The sequence below is a fragment of the Primulina eburnea genome, chromosome 14 (genome assembly GCF_022965805.1).
Source record: "Primulina eburnea isolate SZY01 chromosome 14, ASM2296580v1, whole genome shotgun sequence".
NCBI classification, from domain to species: domain Eukaryota; kingdom Viridiplantae; phylum Streptophyta; class Magnoliopsida; order Lamiales; family Gesneriaceae; genus Primulina; species Primulina eburnea.
The window spans coordinates 491,132-512,192 of record NC_133114.1 but is presented as its reverse complement, the minus strand read 5'-3'; the positions used below and the strand labels follow the sequence as shown (position 1 = coordinate 512,192).

Sequence of the window (21,061 nt, the reverse complement as noted above, 5' to 3'; positions counted from 1 at the left end):
TATTTATATGTAGCAGTGTTTACACAAACAACAATGGTTAATCAATTCCACGTAATAAAGTAGCAAAAATGTTTTAATTATGTAAAAAAAACATTTTCTACATAACGGTATCAAGTGTATGTAATATATAATTTTTTGATAGTTGGGATCATCTAATTCCAATTATTGAGTAACTGTTGTATACAATATTCCAAAGGGCAATGTTTTTAAGTAAACCTCATTCATTGTTTGGTTTTGTATCCAGGTGTCCCATTATTTTTGTTTACTGTTTTGAATATATATCATTCTTCTGCATAAGTAACATTTATATATATGATGTGAATAAACATTTTATTGAAGTAGTGATTATTCATATTTTATTTTAAAATTAGTATCAAATATAGGTTTTAAAAGAAGCCTTTAAAAAATGAAAAGGTAAAAAAAAAGCGACATGATTGTAGGCAAGTAAACGAGAGAGCGGAACCGAAGTTTAGAATATTTGAGTTTGACTCATTTATAATGGTGCTGAGGTCAAACTTTGTTTTAAGAATATATCATGGCTCAATCTTTTATTTTTAATTCCATTAAATATATTATTTTAAAAAAAAATAGACAGTAAATTGTATTCCAAAATAAAATTTAATTTTTCTTTAAAAATTAATAATTCATGAAAAAATAATGCGTACTTATTAATAATATTTAACGAAAATAAGGATATACACGTAAATTCACATAATTTATGTTATTCATGGATGTTAATTAACTCAAGCATATATATAAATTAGCACAAAAACTCATGTGAGGTTGTTTTACTGGTCAATTTTGTGAAACATGTTTTCTATCTGACTCGAATAATGAAAAAACATTATTTTCACTCCGAAAATGGACCGAGTCAACCTATCTCAGGGATATATATCCATGATAACAACTCACAGAAGACTTACAAAAAAATAAAAAAATAGAGCACTATAAAATTTTGAACATAGTGTATATTTCATTTTCATTCGATTTATTTTAAATTCAATAATTAATGGAAAAAAAAATCAAACGTGACATATCAACTTTCTAATTCTTATGGAACCTTTTCATAGGCCTTGTCGAAGAACGAGAGCTTCGATGACGACATCCGATTGGTTTTTCTTAATATCTTTAATCATGACAACGTTGAGTGTAGCTATATGAGTTTCTTGGTTGTGTGCAAAGATGTTGGGTTTGTCCATGTTAAATTAAATTGGATGTTTGCAATGCTTCGAATGGGATGCTGTAATTGTTGCCAACTTGTAATTGATATTTATATGTAGCAGTGTTTACACAAACAACAATGGTTAATCAATTCCATGAAATAAGTAGCATAAATGTTTTAATTATGTACAGAAACATTTTCTACATAACGGTATCAAGTGTATGTAATATATATTTTTTTTAATAGTTGGGACCATATAATTCCAATTATTGAGTAACTATTGCATACAATATTCTAAAGAGCAATGTTTTTTAGTAAACCTCGTTCATTGTTTGGTTTTGCATCCAGGTGTCCATTGTTTTTGTTTACTCTTTTGAATATATAACATTCTTCTGCATAAGTAACATTTACATATATGATGTGAATAAACATTTTATTGAAGTAGTGATTATGCATATTTTATTTTAAAATTAGTGTAAAATATAGGTTTTAAAAAAAGCCTTTAAAAAATGAAAAGGTAAAAAAAAAAAGCGACGTGATTGTAGGCAAGTAAACGAGAGAGCGGAACCGAAGTTTAGAATGTTTGAGTTTGACTCATTTATAATGATACTGAGGTCAAATTTTGTTTCAAGAATATATCATGGCTCAGTTTTTTATTTTTAGTTCATTAGATATATTTTTTTTCAAAAAATGGAGAGTAAATTGTACTCCAAAATAAAATTTAATTTTTCTTTAAAAATTAATAATTCATGAATAAAAATAATATGAACTTATCAATAATAATTAACGAAAATAAGGATATACACGTAAATTCACATAATTTATGTTATTCATGGACGTTAATTTACTCAAGCAAAAAATATAAATTAGCACAAAATCTCATGTGAGGTTGTTTTACTGATCAATTTTGTGAAACATGTTTTCTATCTGATTCGAATAATGAAAAAACATTATTTTCACTCCAAAAATGGACCGGGTCAACCTATCTCAGGGATATATATCCATGATAATAGCTAACAGAAGACTTACAAAAAAAAAAAAATAGAGCACTATAAAATTTTGAACTTAGTGTATATTTCATTTTCATTCGATTTATTTTAAATTCAATAATTAATGGAAAAAAGAAATCAAACGTGACATATCAACTTTCTAATTCTTATGGAACCTTTATTTGTTTGGGTTTCATAGCCTTGTCGAAGAACGAGAGCTTCGATGATGACATCCAATTGGTTTTTCTTAATATCTATAATCATGACAACGTTGTGTGTAGCTATATGAGTTTCTTGGTTGTGTGTAAAGATGTTGGGTTTGTCCATGTCTGATTAAATTGGATGTTTGCAATGCTTCGGATGGGATGTTGTAATTGGTGCCAACTTGTAAATGCTATTTATATGTAGCAGTGTTTACACAAACAACAATGGTTAATCAATTCCACGAAATAAAGTAGCATAAATGTTTTAATTATGTAAAGAAACATTTTCTACACAACGGTATCAAGTGTATGTAATATATATTTTTTTTGATAGTTGGGACCATCTAATTCCAATTATTGAGTAACTATTGTATGCAATATTTCAAAGGGCAATGTTTTTAAGTAAACCTCATTCATTGTTTGGTTTTGAATCCAGGTGTCCCATTATTTTTGTTTACTGTTTTGAATATATATCATTCTTCTGCATAAGTAACATTTATATATATGATGTGAATAAAAATTTTATTGAAGTAGAGATTATGCATATTTTATTTTAAAATTAGTATCAAATATATGTTTTAAAAGAAGCCTTTAAAAAAATGAAAAGGTAAAAAAAAAGCGATATGATTGTAGGCAAGTAAACGAGATGAGCGGAACCGAAGTTTAGAATATTTGAGTTTGACTCATTTATAATGGTGCTGAGGTCAAATTTTGTTTTAAGAATATATCATGGCTCAATTTTTTATTTTTAATTCCATTAAATATATTATTTTTTAAAAAAAATGGAGAGTAAATTGTATTCCAAAATAAAATTTAATTTTTCTTTAAAAATTAATAATTCATGAAAAAATAATATGTACTTATTAATAATATTTAACGAAAATAAGGATATACACGTAAATTCACATAATTTAGGTTATTCATGGATGTTAATTTACTTAAGCAAAAAATATAAATTAGCATAAAAACTCATGTTATTTCACTGGTCAATTTTGTGAAACATATTCCTTATCTGACTCGAATAATGAAAAAAACATTATTTTCACTCCGAAAATAGATCATGTCAACCTATCTCAGGGATATATATCCATGATATCAGCTCACAGTAGACCTACAAAAAAAATAAAAAATAGAGAATTATAAAATTTTGAACATAGTGTATATTTCATTTTCATTCGATTTATTCTAAATTCATTAATAAATGGAAAAAAGAAATCAAACGTGACATATTTAAATTCATAATTAATAAGAGTGTCAAAGTAAAATCACATTAGAAATGACTTATTTATATATAAAATAAAATAAATTATATATAATTTCATCTTTTTAAACAGTACACATTCCTAAAAATTATTTCTCTCCATTATAAAAAAAAAATCTCTTTATTTTCGTGGAAAGGACTATGGTATATGATAAATAAGTTTGGCTATAAGTTTTATCATTGGAATTCAAAATAATGTCGAGGCGAATTATTTCTGAAATCAATCGAAATTTACATACACGTCATGAGTAAAATATTTGAGATAAATGAAGTCATCGAATCAATTAAATTCGACAAGAGTGAGTATCATGTCATGAGTGATCCAAATAAGAGATCCGTCTCACAAATACGACCCGTGAGATCGTCTCACACAAGTTTTTGTCATTGGACAAAACTCAGTTTTGAAACAGAAAATCATTTCTTCTTCAAAAAAAGGAAATCATCAATATATATTATATTGAATTAAATAAAAAAATTAATAAACTAGATATGTGCTGTTAATAGGGAAGATTTAATTAATTAACCTCCATTTGACTCCTGATTTGAAATATAACCTTCTCATTTTAATACATATATTTTTTACTATTTTACCCTTTTAAAACAACTTTTCTTTAACCAATATATCTTCAAATTCATCTAAATCATAAATTGTCAACAAATATCACTTTACGTAGAAACAAAATTTACGTAGAAACAAAATTTCCAACTTTCTCTAACACTGCAGCCTTCCCAGCCATTCACCAATAACACAACGTTGTAGACTAATATGTACATTTTCTTCTTTACAGTCTGCAGACGTGAGGTCTGTTTCTTTCTTTTTTAAATGAAGAACTGATTATTAATGTATTTAATTACTTTGAAAAATATACACAATAAAAAGATGTCTTGTCTTGAGTTATGCATTCAATATTTTCTTAGCGTGGACCATGCATTTAAAATAAAAGGACAATGTCAATACTTACTGCATCATAATATTTAGAATTTATCAGTAAACAATAATATATATCAAAACTTATCATCCCCAAGTTTGAGACTAAGTTTCGAGTTTGAGACTCAATTGTAATAAATCTCTTCTCCAACTCAAAAAAATATTGCAAAAATCCTAAAAATAACCAGCAACATCCAACAGTAAAAATATTATCTTTGTTATGCCTATACGAACTTTAGCATCATTACCAAAATTGAGTCTACCCCTACCCCTGTATGCATGTGTTAAGAAGTATTCATTTAAAGGGAATTATATTGATTTCAATTATTTACTTTAATTTGTCTCTTGTATCCAAATTCCTAAATCCATGCATTATCATTTATGAATGTTTAATCTCCTTTTTTAAAACTTATGTACTCTTCATGTGATTAATGAATAAAAGAAATGGAGGGAAAAATAGATTGCCAAAAACAATTCATAGTAGAGACATAAAAGCGAGAATGATTTTGATAACAAACATTTTTTTGAATACAGAGGAGAATGATTAAATATTGTAGGAAGATATGAAAGCACGATTAATGGAGTGGGGTGGGAAGGTGGAAAAAATTAAGATTTTGGGTTAGGTTAGTTGGGCTTTAGAAGGCCAGGGCAAATTTGGAAAAATTAGGATTAGATTTCTAATTGAGGGTTAATTATCAAAGATTAAGGTAAAGAAGGTCAAAAATCAAAAGAAACTGGGAAAGAAGGTTATATATCTAATAGTCCCGCACGAGGAAGATGGATGTTTCAACAAAAAATGGATAAAAGTGAGTTTCAATTAAAAATGAGGTCAATTAAATAATTTGACGACCATTGAAAAGTTAGAACATGTAAATGAGTTTTTTCAAAGAGAGAAAATATACCCGATTATGTACCCGATTCGGTGAAGTCTTTCGTGGTTCATATGTACCGCCACATAAGGGAGAAGAACGTCTACGAGATCCACCAGATGTACGAGAATTCCTTTCAGAGCATCAGCGACCGCTTCTTCAAGGATTCTCCTCGGCCTTCCGTTGATGACGTCGCTCCCTATGTTGATAACGACCATGTCTTTTGCTTGCTTTATCGCGAGATGTGCTTTCGTCATTTGTACGCTAGGCTTTCGCCTACGCTCAAGCAGCGTATTGATTCCTGGGATAACTATTGCTGCAGCCTCTTTCAGGTTTGAGAAATTCATGTTTTATTGATATGTTCTTTTTCAGGAATTATTTATCATTTTTCATTCAGTTTTGCAAGCGCCACCTTTACGTGAGAGTGTTCGATTATTAAAATTTTCCTGGGCTAGCTTATGTAGCGTTTGTGAAGTTATCCAGTTTGAGCTTTATATAGTGTTGTAGACTAGAGCGTGGTCACTAGCTATATTGACGGTTTGTTGTGAAGAATTAGCTACAGACGAAATATTCCTATTCCTTGAAGTGAATATATGATCATTCAGCCAAGCTTCACGGGCCCAAGCCACGATAAACGTCTTCTTTAATGTGAGTGGTCCATCGAATTGAAGCTCTCTTCTTAGTTGTGGTTTTAATCTAGTGATAACAAGCCAAATCAACTTGTTCTTAAACGCCTACGACCTAATTCATCATATTCTCAAACATAGATTGAAATTCAGAAACCATACTGATTTGGCTAAGTTTGGTCAGTTACCTTCATATTCCTCGCATTCACTGTTAAATTGATATTCGAGTAGTTTCAATCCAGTGTTGTATTTTTATCCCAACTGGTCGTCTCTTGGAGCAGTATGCCCAATCATTAATCTTCTGAGTTAGAAATAACCAAATCATTTTCCAATTGCAAATCCTCAAACATAATTCCAAGAGATTGAGGTCCAAAAGTTGAGGCTTAGGAGAATTGTCATTTGATTTTCCAGACTTGTGGATGGCCATATCTGATACCATTGTTCATGTAATTGTCTTTTAACAAATTGTCATATTGCTGAACTTTTTTGGTCTGGCCAAGAAGGATTAGGTCACCAGACTCTAACAATGCAAGTGGGATTGGGAGAATTATGTGAATGGTGAATGAGCGTGTGCTCTTCTTAGTTTTTACAACTGCAGACTGCTAATATGATGTGTTGGTACCGGTTGAAGCATGGTGTAGAAATCCTTGAGATTTCTGAGGTATACTTGACAGCTTGAGCAATGCGGCATCGAATGCCACTTCTCTGCATAGTTACCAAAAGTTCATAAAACATATACCGAGACTCAAGGTGCAGTCCTTGTGCCTGGGGCATGGATAGGAGCAGGCCTTTAATTAGGCGTGTACCTTGTCCTGAAGTTCATGTCTTGGTGTGCCTTAAATGCGAGAGGTTCATTTTAAGTGCACCTCAAATGAAAGAATGTTTAATTTTAGTAAGATCTAAGTACCAGTTATTTGTATTTATTTGTACACAAGTAAACAAGTGTTAGATGATATACAACATAATATCTTAAAACATCTAAATTCCAAAATGCTGTTCTTTAATATGCCTTAGTTCATTAAAGCCACCACCTTGAATTGCGCTTTAGCTTAGGTCCATTGAGACGTGTACTTATGTGCGCCTTGAATAACTATCATTCTCAACTTTCAATAGATTAAATAAATTTCCCGCACTTGTTATTTGGGGAGAGTTCTGTATATTTTAGGGAATCTACACAGGACAATCGGATGAGATGATTGAGATTTGGCTGTGATGATACTCATGCATAAGTCGCAAAGAGTGATTCTTTTTGGTTAGTGAGGGGGGTTTTGTTTGACTTACAGTGTCAGGTGCACTGTGAAGCCTTGATTGATAATTTTTTCAATTGTTTTTTTTTTAAGAAATGTGGATTGGCTGAGTCCACATTGATTATGGAGTATGAATCGATGGTGATATAAGCCTCGCTTTTCAGCAGTGTAGGGATTTTGTGTTGACTGATTTTGACTTATTTTATTATAATTATAATTATTAAAATTGGAAGTATGTATTTGTCATTGTTTGCAGGTTGTGTTGCATGGAGTAGTGAATATGCAACTGCCAAATCAGTGGTTGTGGGACATGGTGGATGAATTTGCGTACCAGTTTCAGTCGTTTTGTCAATATCACGCCAAGATGAAGAACAAGACCGAGCAAGAGATTTCACTTCTGAGACAACATGATCAGGTTTGTTGAAGTAGACGATTATGTATTTGGGCAGTGTCTGTGTCTGTATGTGAAAGTTTTCCTGAAAAGGTACTACTTTTAACAGATTTTTTTGTTCGATCATTGAAAGAAAGATGGACCTAATTAAACTAATTATAAGAAATGAATCTCTTATGTTCTTGTTCTGGTTGTCTATGCATAACATTTAATCCAACTAGGATCCTGAGAAAACCATCTCTTAATGTTGTTTCATGTTTTGCCTCTTAGGCTTGGAATGTTTATGGCGTCCTCAATTATTTACAAGCCCTCGAGGAGAAGTCTATGATCATTCAAATCCTGGAGCAGGAGAAGCAAGGGCTTGAACAGTTTACTGCTACTGATGGATATGACTACAGTGGTGGTAGTAATGTCTTGAAGGTGTTGGATATTTTAGTATGATAGGTCTACTTAGAGTCCATTGTTTACCGGGTGATTATCATACCGGCCTGAAGCGTGTACTTCCAATTGACACAAGTCAACAAGGCGTGTACACCAGTGTAATCGGAAGCCACAATAGCTACTATATATCATTATGGATTTGCAAATCTTATGCTAAGAAGGTTGGTTTCTCTGTATTCACCTCTATGCATCTAGCTTTGTGATGACATCGGTTCCCAATAAATTTTAATAAATGATTCTGACGCAGAACTAGTTTAACTAGTTTTTATTTTCAGATTTTATTTGCTTTAGAAGTAGTAATTTAATACCTTAGGAGACTTGGCATTTCAATCGTGTTAGGACTAGTATGTTTTAATGAGGACTCGTAACGTGTATTAGATTAGGACTAGGATTAGTATTCTATATAATTTAGTTACTCGTATTCAAACATTCGGGTTCAGCATTAATAATATTTCAGATTCATGTTGTTTTTTCTCTCTCAATTGAGTATCTGCACCAGTTTCTTAATATTTCATCCTATAAGATAGTTTTTGATTGTTTGCCATCATGGTTCAGATTTTGATTTCTATCTATTTGTTCCATTATCTGGAGTCATATTGTTGAATTCTCTGTAATCCATCCTAATACATACCCCATTCGATTCTTAACAGATATGTGGAGGCAATTCGAGAGTTCAATAAAATACTTATTTACATTTTCAAGACTAAGCAATATCACCAAAAATCTCCTCAGTATGATCAGATTTTGAAGAAGACGAGCAGATGTATGCCTTGCTTGCCATTTCACTTTCTCTTTGCCCTCTGGTTAAGCTTGTCGAGTAGACCGTGAACTCCCAATTGCGGGAGAAGTACGGTGAGAAAATGTGGATGCAGAGGTTTGATGATGATGGATTTGCTCTATATGATGAGCTCTTCTCTTATGCATGCCCAAAGTTCATTACTCCCTCTGCTCCGAGATATGAGGATCCTCTAGTTAATTACAACCAGGTTTGAGATCTTCTTCTAAATATACTCTACTCAAGTGGCTTTTACTAATCTGGCATGACAGCCGTTTTCCCATTTTTCTTTAATCAACACATTTTTATCGCCTTTACATTGCTTCTGGCCCCGTGAACTACTTGTAATATTCTTTTTGTTTTTCTTTGGCCCGTAAATTACCTCAATTCCTCTACTTTATCACGTTCAGAAATGTTTTTTGTAATTTTGTATCACCGTCATTATCACATTATTTTTAATTAAGTATCTCAAGAATTGTGCCTCTTTTATGCTTGGCTGTTGAAAATTTGACGGTAATTGATGGTGATACGTGCTTCAATTTTTTCTATAGGCTACAGTTGAAGTTATTTCTTTATGAAGTGAAGCAGTAACAGCTATTGTCAGGGGTCCGAACTTTCTTGAAAGTGTACTCCACAATATCCCTTGGAAAACTCGCAACTTACATGGATGTAGATGAACCTACTTTAAGGTCAGATTCTGCATTTATTCCAATTGAGAAGCGTGAAATTTGATTCTTATCTATTCCTCAACCGACGTGGCTACAAGGTTTTTAGATTTTGAATAGTCAGACTTTAAATGGAGGAGGCAATAATTTCATCGGGAGACGTGCCGTGTCGGTGTGGCCACCTCGTCTCTTATCCTTCAATGAATGTAAAAAACTAATGTGAAACGATCTCACGGATCGTATTTGTGAGACAGATTTGTCAAGGCACGCTGTGATCCGAACGTTGCAAATATTGTCCAATTTTCTTTACATTTACGTCCCCGTGATATAATCTGTTATTTTTGTTTTGATTTGATCTGTTATTTTTGTTTTTTTCCTGCAGCTTGAAGGGTCGATGAATGATGTTGGCGGGATAAAACTGGAGTGAGCGTTCTAAGTTTTGTTCTAGTGCGATTTTGTAGATGTATGTCTGGTAGAAATTCATTCGGATATGTGTCATCATTGTTTGAGAAGCGTGAAACTTGATTGTCTTATCTATTCCTCAACCGACGTAGCTACAAGGTTTTTACAAAGGGGAAATTTTTGAATAGTCAAACTTTAAATGAAGGAGGCAATAATTTCCTTGGGAGACGTGCCGTACTCGTTTCTTATGATCAACCGTAATAACTACATAAAATAGATATAATAATAATTGGAATCTGGACAATTATCATAACAAAAAAATCATTGACAGATCTTAAAAATATAAAATATCATATTATAGTTATAAAAAATGAAATCATATCGTATTTTATTCCAAATGTTAATATTCATTTAGTTGATGTTAGTTAAATTTATTTACAAAAATTTGTGTGAGATAGTTCTCACATATCAATTTTGTGAGACAAATACTCTATTTTAGTGAACCACAAATAAATATTTTTTTTATGTAAAAATATTATTTTTTATTATAAATATATGCAAGATTGATTGGTGCCACTGAATAAAGATAGACTTACTCGTATTTATTTGGGAAAACAGGAAATAATTTAAGATGTTAAATAAATAGTGCCACGTCACGGAGAGAAATGTTTACATGTATGGTGAAGCGGAGGCAGTTTGCATGCGCGCCTGGCGTAATTTAGCACAAAGGAAAAGGCAGAATATTCGTCTTTTTGATTAGTATCATGCACAAGGGCCACATTGCACCATCACCCGCTGATCGGAGGCTAACTACTTTGGCTGGACATCTCCAAAGCTCTCCTATGGACTCCGCCAACCAATCCATCGACGTTTCGCCGACTTCTGGATTCTCCGGCGGTCAGAGTTCTGTCTTTCACAACGTTGTTCAAGCTCCCGAAGATCCTATTCTCGGAGTAACTCTCTATGTTTTGGAAATCTGCATGATCTGTTCGATTCTTTATAATAAATAATAATAATAATTATTTTTTAAAATTATCAATGATTGATGTTTTAAGATGTTGATCAGATCTGATAGCATGTTACGAATGCTTTGTTCCACTCAGTTTTAAACTTTCTTAACCAATTTTGAGTATAAAGGTGACTGTTGCGTACAATAAAGACCCTAGCCCGGTGAAATTGAATTTGGGAGTCGGTGCATATCGGACAGAGGTGAATTGCTCGGTCTTCAATTATATATAAATACTGATTTCATTAGCGCGGATCTTAACTTGATCGTGTAATCACAGGAAGGAAAACCTCTTGTTTTGAATGTTGTTAGAAAAGCAGAGCAAATGCTAGTCAATGACAGGTATATGTCGTAGTTTTGTGTTTGGAGATTTCAGGATTGTTGAATGCGGGGATAAGTTCAATTCTGACGCAGCTCTCGTGTAAAGGAGTATCTCCCCATTGTTGGACTAGCAGATTTCAATAAACTGAGTGCAAAGCTCATTCTTGGTTCTGACAGGTAATCTGTGTATTAAACTCTGCAATGACTGTCTGCTTGTTTATCCATGAAGGCTTCAAAGTTTGATTCAACCAGGTTTGACGATAATAATAGAGCATTGGTTTCTTTTACTAGCACTTTTGTAGCCTATGGTAGCATCGAGTGTTTTTTTTGTAAACAATACTGTCGAATAGAAATACCATATCTACTTTCGTTCTTCTCGTGAATCCTAGATGTTATGTTGAATGCATAATTACGTCAAAACGACATACCTTATCAACTGATTTTTCCCTTTAGGTATCACATTTTATCTTTTACTAGCTATCATGGAAATGCCGTGTCTCTCCGAAGAAATAACATTTATAGATTAATGCAAGAGGAGTGTTAACAATATAAATGCCCTTGATTTGTTGTCTTATCACCAGATTTATTCCATTCGTGTTGCTTTACCCAACTCCTGTTCAGTCCATAGCTTCTTGCTCCAATCTGGCTTGCTTAAACTTGATGTTGGCCACTCTTATCCTTCATTGTATCACTATACTTGTTCTTTCTAGTTGTGAGCTGAACCTTATTGGCCACTGATAGCTTTCTGTCCTTGATTGGGTTGCCTTCTGTTTGACTTGTAAAATAGTAGATCTTTGTGAATCACTTCTTTGTGTTCTTGCAAGTAGTCCTGCTATTCGAGAAAACAGGGTCACAACTGTTCAGTGCTTATCTGGTACTGGCTCGCTGAGGGTTGGTGGTGAATTTTTGGCACGGCACTATCATCAAGTGAGTTTAAATCCTTTAGGTTTAGCTCTACTTAAACCTTTCTCTCCTCTTTACTTGTGGCAATATGGATTTAGTCATCATTTCGCCATTGCCCACGTGTTTGCAGCGTACCATATATATTCCAGTGCCAACATGGGGAAACCACCCCAAAGTTTTTGGTTTGGCTGGATTATCTGTAAAGACTTATCGCTACTATGATCCTGCAACTCGTGGACTTGATTTCCAAGGTTTGAAAATATTCTCTTATAATTAAATGTACTGCTTTTGCACTTTGGGATCGAGTTTGGCTGCCATATTTTACTTTGCGTCCTTACTTTGTGGAAGACTCTGTTAAACTGATATTTACCCTGCAGGTATCTACTAAGTGTGGCTCCTGTTCAGTAACACAAAACATGCATTAAAATGTGTCGAATAAACTTTTTGTTGCAGTGTTTTTTAGTTGAAAACTGCCTCGGATAGTGTTCTAGGTAGTGGGTTTCTATGAATACATGGCCATATATCTCCGTTTATTAATGTTAAACTGTAGCATCGTTTGTTTACTGTTTCATTGACTTAGAAATGCATATGCTCATAAATGCTTTACCACATGGATCTCTTGTTTGTTTGGATGATATCTAGGGACTAAGATATGTAGGTTTGTGAAAACAACAGGCTTGGTAGAAGACCTTGGATCTGCTCCTTCCGGATCCATTGTGCTTCTGCATGCATGTGCTCATAATCCAACAGGAGTTGATCCTACTACCCAACAGTGGGAGCAGATTAGAAATTTGATGAGATCAAAGGCATTGCTGCCTTTCTTTGATAGTGCTTATCAGGTGATTGAACTGTCATGCATGGAATTTGAAATTATATTTATAGTATCTAAATTTGAGTCAGACTGCTCTGTAGTATCAATTCGCACATGCATTAATTTAAATTTCTTTGATTTAGGGTTTTGCAAGTGGAAACTTGGATTCAGATGCTCAGTCTGTTCGGATGTTTGTAGCAGATGGGGGTGAATGTCTTGTGGCTCAAAGTTATGCTAAAAACTTGGGCCTCTATGGGGAGCGTGTTGGTGCCCTAAGCATTGTAAGTTCGAAAGACAATGACATCGGTAGCAGATTTGATTTAGTTGTGATCACACACTTTATTGAATATTTTAACATTAAAAAATGTGTCATATGCGGTCTTCCCCAATCTTCTTGTTGCTAGTGATTTTAAAAGTCCATACTAATCAAAGAAAGAGGCAAATGACTTGATTTTTCTCACGTAATCATCTGACCATGGCATCATTCAAATGTTAAATTTGTGAGAACTGATCAATTCATTCTCGCTATGTTCGACAGCATCTCCATTTTATTTCAAGTATTACTGGAAAAACACTGATCTCCTTTGTCAGTGAGAAACCTATTTTTTTAGGTTGCTCTTTTATGCTGCTAATGTGTCCTTGATTGATGCTGAATATTGTATTGCTACATGAAATTAATAAAGTATAGTAAGGATTCATTTCATCCTCAGCGTTGTCTGTTTTTCTTTTTATTTTTTTTCTTTAAAGATCTGTTTTCAATTAGTATTGATGCATGTATAAGATGTTCAAGAAAATTCAACACTGGAGTGGAGTGGAGAAAATAGTCCAAAATTAGCATTTCTAGGAGGCTTCAAGCACCAATATCTGTGTAGGTTCATAATATAAACTAAACAATTAGCACCATATCTGCATATTCGAGGTGGTCAAGTATAGTAAACATAAGTGCGGAGGTATTATTATTCTAGAAAATTTTTCCAGGTTTGCAGAACTGCGGATGTGGCAGGTAGGGTGGAGTCTCAATTGAAGCTGGTGATCAGGCCAATGTATTCAAACCCACCCATTCACGGCGCATCAATTGTGGGAACGATCCTCAAGGACAGGTATGAAATGTTGTGGTTTACTGTTGTAACATATGCGATGTACCACAAATGTTTTGAGCCCTTGGGTATTAAAATGGAGAATTATACATATTTCACATGATATGAAAAGAATGTCAAAAAATATATGTACCTGGACCGTGGATGTCTTTACTAATATAAGGTCACTGATTTACGAACCTGCAGCTCTATGTTTCAAGAGTGGACAAATGAGCTGAAAGCGATGGCTGATCGTATTATTAGCATGCGCCACCTGCTTCTAGATGCTTTACATGCTAGAGGTATTTAAGATTTAATTCTTTGTGCTTTTTTTTTATCTTTTCTCCACACAGGAGCCCCCACACTTGTTATCAGTTGCACTTCTCATCTTTTACTGTGTCTGAGCATTTCTTAATGTGTGAACAACTATATGGCAATCGATAGCACCCGCAAACCATCACATTTAGAAATGCATGCCTATTTTGGATTCTTTCTGTCATTATATGATTCTATTATGTCAAATCTTGTGAGTAGAGCCAATCATTTAGGTATCCATGGCATAAGTCTCCCTTGTCTAAATTTGTAGCTGTAACGTCTATTTTATGACATGGAAAATTAGATGAGGAGGATCACTTGCATCTTTTGTGATATTCGGCTTCGCTTTCATGTGGCTTTTAACTTCCCGTTACAATCACCAAATCAACCCAGGCTTTCTGCTAGGAAAAATGCTAATTAGTTATTGAAGAGGATAAAAGTCTAAATATTGCTTCTCTTTGCGTATTGGTGATTCACCAATTGCACTATTTCTCATATTTAGAAGATGTTTTGTATTGATATTAATTTGGCACGTTCCATCTCATGCTGGCAGATACACCTGGTGACTGGAGTCACATTATCAAGCAAATTGGGATGTTTACATTCACTGGACTTAATTCAGAGCAAGTAGCCTTCATGAGAAAAGAATACCACATATACATGACATCCGATGGGTAAAAATTATTTATTGGATATTTCCGGCTACTCGATATTGTATTCTGCTACCCTTGTCTAACCCCCCCGATCACACACACAGCATTTCTAATCTAGTGTTACTCCCTGCACTGTCCATTACTCTAGATGCTCATGGGACGTGTCTGGTAAAAATTTAGTGTAGTGGAGGACCCCAGGAGCATTGTGTAACATGATAAAATTCTGTTTAAAATCGGTGCTCGTCATTGACTATGTCATGTATCTGTTTGTGAAGTGTCCTGAGGTTCGCTGTATTCTCCATCTCAATGAAAATCCAGTATAACCAACAAATAATAAATTCTGATACGATACTACGCATATGTGAAACTCAGTGCATCAGGATAATCTATTAATCTTGTTAATTGTGCAGGCGAATTAGCATGGCTGGGCTGAGTACGAAGACCGTGCCACATCTTGCAGATGCAATGCATGCTGCCGTCACAAAAATGGGCTGACCGTATTACAACCATTTCTTTATTGTTGTAGACTAATACTCATACGAAATAAGTTGCTTGGTCTTAGCGAGTACTTGGAAACAGAAATTTTATGTTATCCATATTCGCCATTCATATGAATGTGGTGGTTTGATATGTACTCTGTACTCGTCACCGGAGTTTGAATCTGTTGGAAATAAGAGTATCATTAGAATTATCAAAACTTGAGTGGAGCTCAGATATGTTTTTAGGTTTAATCATAGCTTAAATAATTATATTTCATGACTCGAGATGTTTAATATATTTATTAGTTTTTTAAAAAAATTCCCTTAGATGAAGAATCAATCTTGAACATATTATTCGAGTTATTTCTTAATAGAGAGAGATAAAGTTGAAACCAAATTAATTCAAGTTCCAATGCTCTGTGTGATTCTATTTCCTCGGCCTCGTTGATATTCTATAGGCTGGTTATGAACCGATACTATAAGCCGCAATTCTGTGAATCAACAATTAATTCACGAACAAAACTCACGCAGCATACGTATAGGCGTGTGGTCCTAAGGAGAATTAGCTTTGTAAAAACTTAAAAAAATAAAAATCAATAGACTATGCTAGTTACAAGTTTGCACATTAAAAGACGATGAGCCTAAATACGCCACATAAATAAGTCTGCAATCAAAACACAATCCCAGTTACCATCAATGAAAGACAACAAGACTCCAAACTTAAATCTCCTACAAAAAGATCACACAGGGCTGATCATTTGACATGCTGAGACTCCGTAATCAATCTCAGTCTCTCATAAGCATCGTAGCATGCATGAGCATAGTCGTACAGGGCCCGAAAAAGCTCAGGTAACCTGATTTTCAAGCTCCCGACCGACTTTTCCCTCACTTGAAGACAGTGCTTTTGATGGTCTTCCATTTCATCTTCCATCTTCTTCTTCAAGCTTTCCACCACAAATTGCCTCTCAGAAACAGGGTCTTTTGCACCTGTTTCTATAGCTTTAACCGTGTCTTCCTCTGGCGGTGTCCTGCGTAGCATGTATTTTTGATGCCATTCATCGTAGGCTTGTTTTTTCCGAAAATACTCTTTTCGAGTTTCTTCATACTTGTCCTTAAGCTTCATTTCCTCTTCTTGGTGGATAAAGATGGTCTTTACAACTGCTGCAAAGGAGGAAATTGCATTTTTCGCAATTTCATCAGGGAGTTTTTCGAGGAGGTCCTGCCAGGCATGGAGTAGTGGTTGGATAGGAGGATTTTGAGTTCTAGGAGGCGATGAGATTTTTTCTTTCAAGCTACTCTCGATTGGTATGAGGTTTAACTTCAACCAGCTGTTGAGAGAACTGATGTATTGTCTTTGATTGGTTACGAGTTTTTCAAACTGTGAATGCCATTCGTCCACCACCGTTGAAAGCTGTTTGGTTCGCTCATGATGGTGTTTGCTTGTTTCAATGTGGACCCCAGAAACATCGAGGAATTTGAGATCTGTAACAATCTTGAGCTGACTATCATGATGTGAGCACATGGATTCCCACATATTTGTCATCCTTCAAGAGTTAAAAGATAATTGATTTTAAGAAAATAGGTAATATACATCTCAACAGAACAAAATCTCACGGTTTTGTATCATAACACGGCCTAAACTAGTCCAAATAGTTAATTATTTGGAGAAAAAACATAAAAAATAAAAACCAAAGGAAAATATCAGCCAAGAACACATGATGCAGCACAGCAAACTAAAATCCCATAGAAATACTACTTGTTTATTAAAAAGTGAGCTATATAGGCAACAAGAAATTGAATCAGAAATATGAATTCATAAGTATAAGAGAAGATGAAGGAACTTACCCACGAATAAGACCGATGAGCTTTGGATGCAACTGTTTGTCGCGAATATCATTCACTTCAGAGACAGTTGAATCCAAGGATTGCATGTCGACTATGTAACGAGTGTGCAAATGGCTGACAGCGGCTTTTGCTTTCTCGAGTTGTTCAGAACTAGCTTTCCGTTTTTTCAGTTTGTTTAGAACAGCAACTTTTCGCTGATACTCGAGTTTTATAAGCTCACCAGCCTATCAGCGGATAGGAAAAATAAATCACAAGCGGTATCTCAATTTCACAAAATATGCAGTTAACAATCAGAGCAGAACAACATATAAACGACCCGGAGCTTGCATTCATCATAAGGATAAAAGAATTTGGACAGTTGGGGACTTGGGGTGACCTCAGTGGATTTGGGAGGGTAAAACTTGCAATTTTAGAAAGATTTTACATAAAATTTAAACCTTTTCATCCAACAAAGGAATGCATAACAAATAAAAGGGATATTTTTTTCATCCCTGGATAAATTGCAAAAACATTTCTACACATACAGTACTGGAAAAGAGATGTGAATTGATCAAGGCCTAAAGGTAGTTAAAGTCAACTTCAATTGTAACTAACTAATAAAAACAAAATGGAAAAAAGAGATCATGGATGACATTCAAATACATATATCGTCGGAGAGTTATCAATGCACCTTGACTTCTTCATAGAGTTTTTTCTCCCATGCGAGCAATTTATCTAAAACAGTGGCATGTGTCTCATAATCTTCAGCATCGACATTATCCTTTGTTCCCTCACTACTATTGTCCGCACCTTTGAAAGATTTATTCCATGTTATAACTTGCATGACTCTCGCAGCATGGTCAATGTGCCCTGAAAGATAAGAGTGACAATATCTGTCAACTTCAAGACAGTAAAATCTGATCATTATATCATGCCACGACTAAACAAAGATATTCTTCACAAATCTTAACAAGTCTTTCAAATTCAACAGAGACTTGACAACATGGTATTTGTTTTTTAATAGCTTTAAACTACATTCAAGTTACAAAGGTTTAAGTTTTCACAAATCCAAGTGTTTGGGTTCATGATTCAAGCTAAGGCCTTCAATAAAGGTAACTCGAATTTTTCAAACAAGTCTCCCCTCTGTGTATAGTTCAAGCATCAAACTGCCTCTGTGAATAAATAAAACCGATCCAGGCATATTATAATTGAACATGACTAATAACAAGCAAGAATTGGAGCCAATGTTACGAAATTCTATCATCACCTCGATTGTCTGCAAAATTTGAATGATAATGCAATCGGGTGGCCTCCAACATCTTCGATACCTCCTGTGCACTTTGAGAAGCCTTGAGGAAATGGTCATCAATATCACTCAAAACTTTCAGCAAATCCACACTGTTAGTATTTCCCACCAACTTTCCAACACCAAATCCAACTTTATTAATTCCCGGTGGCGCTGTTTTTGAGTGCAAAAAGTGCTTCTCCATTGGCACACTTACCGGTGTCTCGTCCGGTGTCTTGAACTCTTCAATCCTCTCAGATCCCACTTGCTTTTCCGGAGTCTTGAACTCCACCGTCCCTCCAATACTATTGAAATTGATATTTCCGCTGTGGTTGCCACTTCTCTCTTCCATGTAACCTCGCTCTTCATCTTCATCTTCAACCTCATCCAATGGCTGTTGAGGCATATTGTCCATAAAGAAATAATCCCAAGCCATTCCTTTAATCTCCGGCGGAGTCATTTGATTGGGAGTTCTCGTCGGAGTTTCCGATCCCACCTCCACGACCTCTTTCTTCGTCCTACGAAACCTTCCTTTGTCTTCTTCCTCCTCTTCTTCTTCATAAATATCACTCTCATCAATGGAAATCCTCTTCATTTTCCCCTTCTTCTTCTCCATCTTTGACACCACAGCTGGCATAGTAACAGAACGCTGAAGGGGTGTGATGGGTGAAAAGCTTGGAAGGGGCGGAGGAGGGGGAGGAAGGGTTGTTTCCACCGGAGGAGGGGGTGGTGGCGGAGGATGGTCGGAGGAGGAGGGCTCCTGTTGCACCACAGCCTCCGGACGAGGTGGCGGCACCTCTCCTTGTGCATAATCGCTCAAGGCGGCACCAGTATCTTTAAGGGACACAGAGAAACCAGAATGAGCTGAAGCGAAAGCATTTCTCAAGACCACAGCTTCTTTCATCAAATTTCTCCTCTCTTTGCACCTCGAAACAGACTCCTCATTGTCGATTTTCGACTGAGCACATCCCATTTCGTTCCTCCCTCTGTCTAATCCAAGCTCAAAACAAATAGGGTATCGCGGATTAATTTCGCTCATACAAGATAAGTATACTCTCACACAACCACAAACAAAAAGCACAAATCACACAGAAGCGGTCATTTCTTCGCGTAAAGATTGAATCTTTCTTGATTATTCCACCAAGGGTAGGAGGATTTAGTAAATGGGACTGAAGCAAAGCACTAAAAAATGAAAGCAAAAAACAACTCTAGGAAACTCCGACTATATTTTGCAAGAGATACATTCGCTCCAAATTTACAATTATTTTCTTCCTTTAACGAATTCCTTTTGACAAAGGGTGGATGAAGAAATGATGAATGCTGAGGAGGAAAGGAGAAACAGACAAAATGTCACGTAGAGAGAGAGAAAGAGAGAGTTTTCTGCGGTTTCATTCACCCAGTTACGTACAATTCCTACTGATTTGATTTGGGGAACCACTTAAATCAGGAAAATCGCGTTTATTATGTTTTTCGAAAAAGGAGGGAGCAACGGTCACATTTTTCGAGGTGGAACGGCGTCGTCCTGATCGTTTAAGGGACAACTTGCTTCAACGAACGAGTTTAAAATTTCTCCATACTAACTTATTTTAAATCTATTTTTAGGTTCTCCAATATTTATCCAGATTTCATAGTTTTATTTTTTTAAAATCTTAAGTCTCTATGTTGCATTATCAAAGTATCTTTATCGATTAATTGATCTCAATCGACTGAGTGGAGTATTAACAAAAACTGATTATTAAATTTTTATTTACAATTAAAAATTTAATTATCAGTTTTCTAAAAGTTGTAAACACTCTCTAAGTCTATCGAATTTTGTTATATCAATGGATTTTAGATTTTTCACTCAAATTCTTAAATTCTTGCTTGGATTATCAGTAATTATTGATATCGAGATTTTATAATGGTTATTTTGTGTTATCAACTTTCTCGATTAAATCTCTCTATGGATTGATATATTAATTGATTTTAGATGTATTCCTATAAGAATTCTACACTTTTGCTTGGATGACCAATAATTACTGAAATTTTACTCTTTTTTAGACTAAAATTTTACAATTCATCGCGCCTCATTTGATTCATGGAGTAAATCAATATTCAGGATATATAAAGAAAATTATTTTGCGAAATTTATTTATCTAATATTAACATGGCAAAAACTTGTGTGAGACGGTCTCACGGGTTGTATTTGTGAGACGGACCTCTTATTTGGGTCATCCATGAAAAAGTATTACTTTTTATGCTAAAAGTATTACTTTTTATTGTGAATATCCATAGGGTTGACCCGTCTCACAGATTAAGATCCGTGAGACGGTCTCACATGAGACCTACTCTATTAACATAAGCTAACTTTACTATAATCAAAGATAACTATTTCAATATAATTGCAATGCGTCGTTTAAATTATCACATAAATTGTTTAAAACACGACA

General features: G+C 34.5%; 2 protein-coding genes and 1 pseudogene across 2 annotated transcripts; 2 read left to right on the top strand and 1 right to left on the bottom strand.

The window, feature by feature from the left end:
• Positions 1–5,121: 5,121 nt before the first annotated feature.
• LOC140812371 (uncharacterized) lies at positions 5,122–9,921 on the top strand (annotated as a pseudogene).
• A 731-nt stretch (positions 9,922–10,652) lies between these two features.
• LOC140811780 (aspartate aminotransferase, cytoplasmic-like) lies at positions 10,653–15,741 on the top strand. Its single transcript, XM_073169851.1, has 12 exons — positions 10,653–10,912; positions 11,097–11,168; positions 11,246–11,307; positions 11,380–11,463; positions 12,114–12,213; positions 12,320–12,440; positions 12,865–13,028; positions 13,144–13,281; positions 13,979–14,100; positions 14,284–14,378; positions 14,945–15,065; positions 15,455–15,741. The coding sequence occupies exons 1-12, from the start codon at positions 10,724–10,726 to the stop codon at positions 15,537–15,539; spliced, it is 1,353 nt and encodes a 450-aa protein (XP_073025952.1). The 5' UTR covers positions 10,653–10,723; the 3' UTR covers positions 15,540–15,741.
• A 399-nt stretch (positions 15,742–16,140) lies between these two features.
• On the bottom strand, positions 16,141–20,038 carry LOC140811891 (protein ROLLING AND ERECT LEAF 2-like). The gene is made up of 4 exons (XM_073170013.1): positions 18,615–20,038; positions 18,039–18,217; positions 17,369–17,592; positions 16,141–17,067 (listed from the first exon to the last, which is right to left on the bottom strand). The coding sequence occupies exons 1-4, from the start codon at positions 19,669–19,671 to the stop codon at positions 16,278–16,280; spliced, it is 2,250 nt and encodes a 749-aa protein (XP_073026114.1). The 5' UTR covers positions 19,672–20,038; the 3' UTR covers positions 16,141–16,277.
• Positions 20,039–21,061: the final 1,023 nt, after the last annotated feature.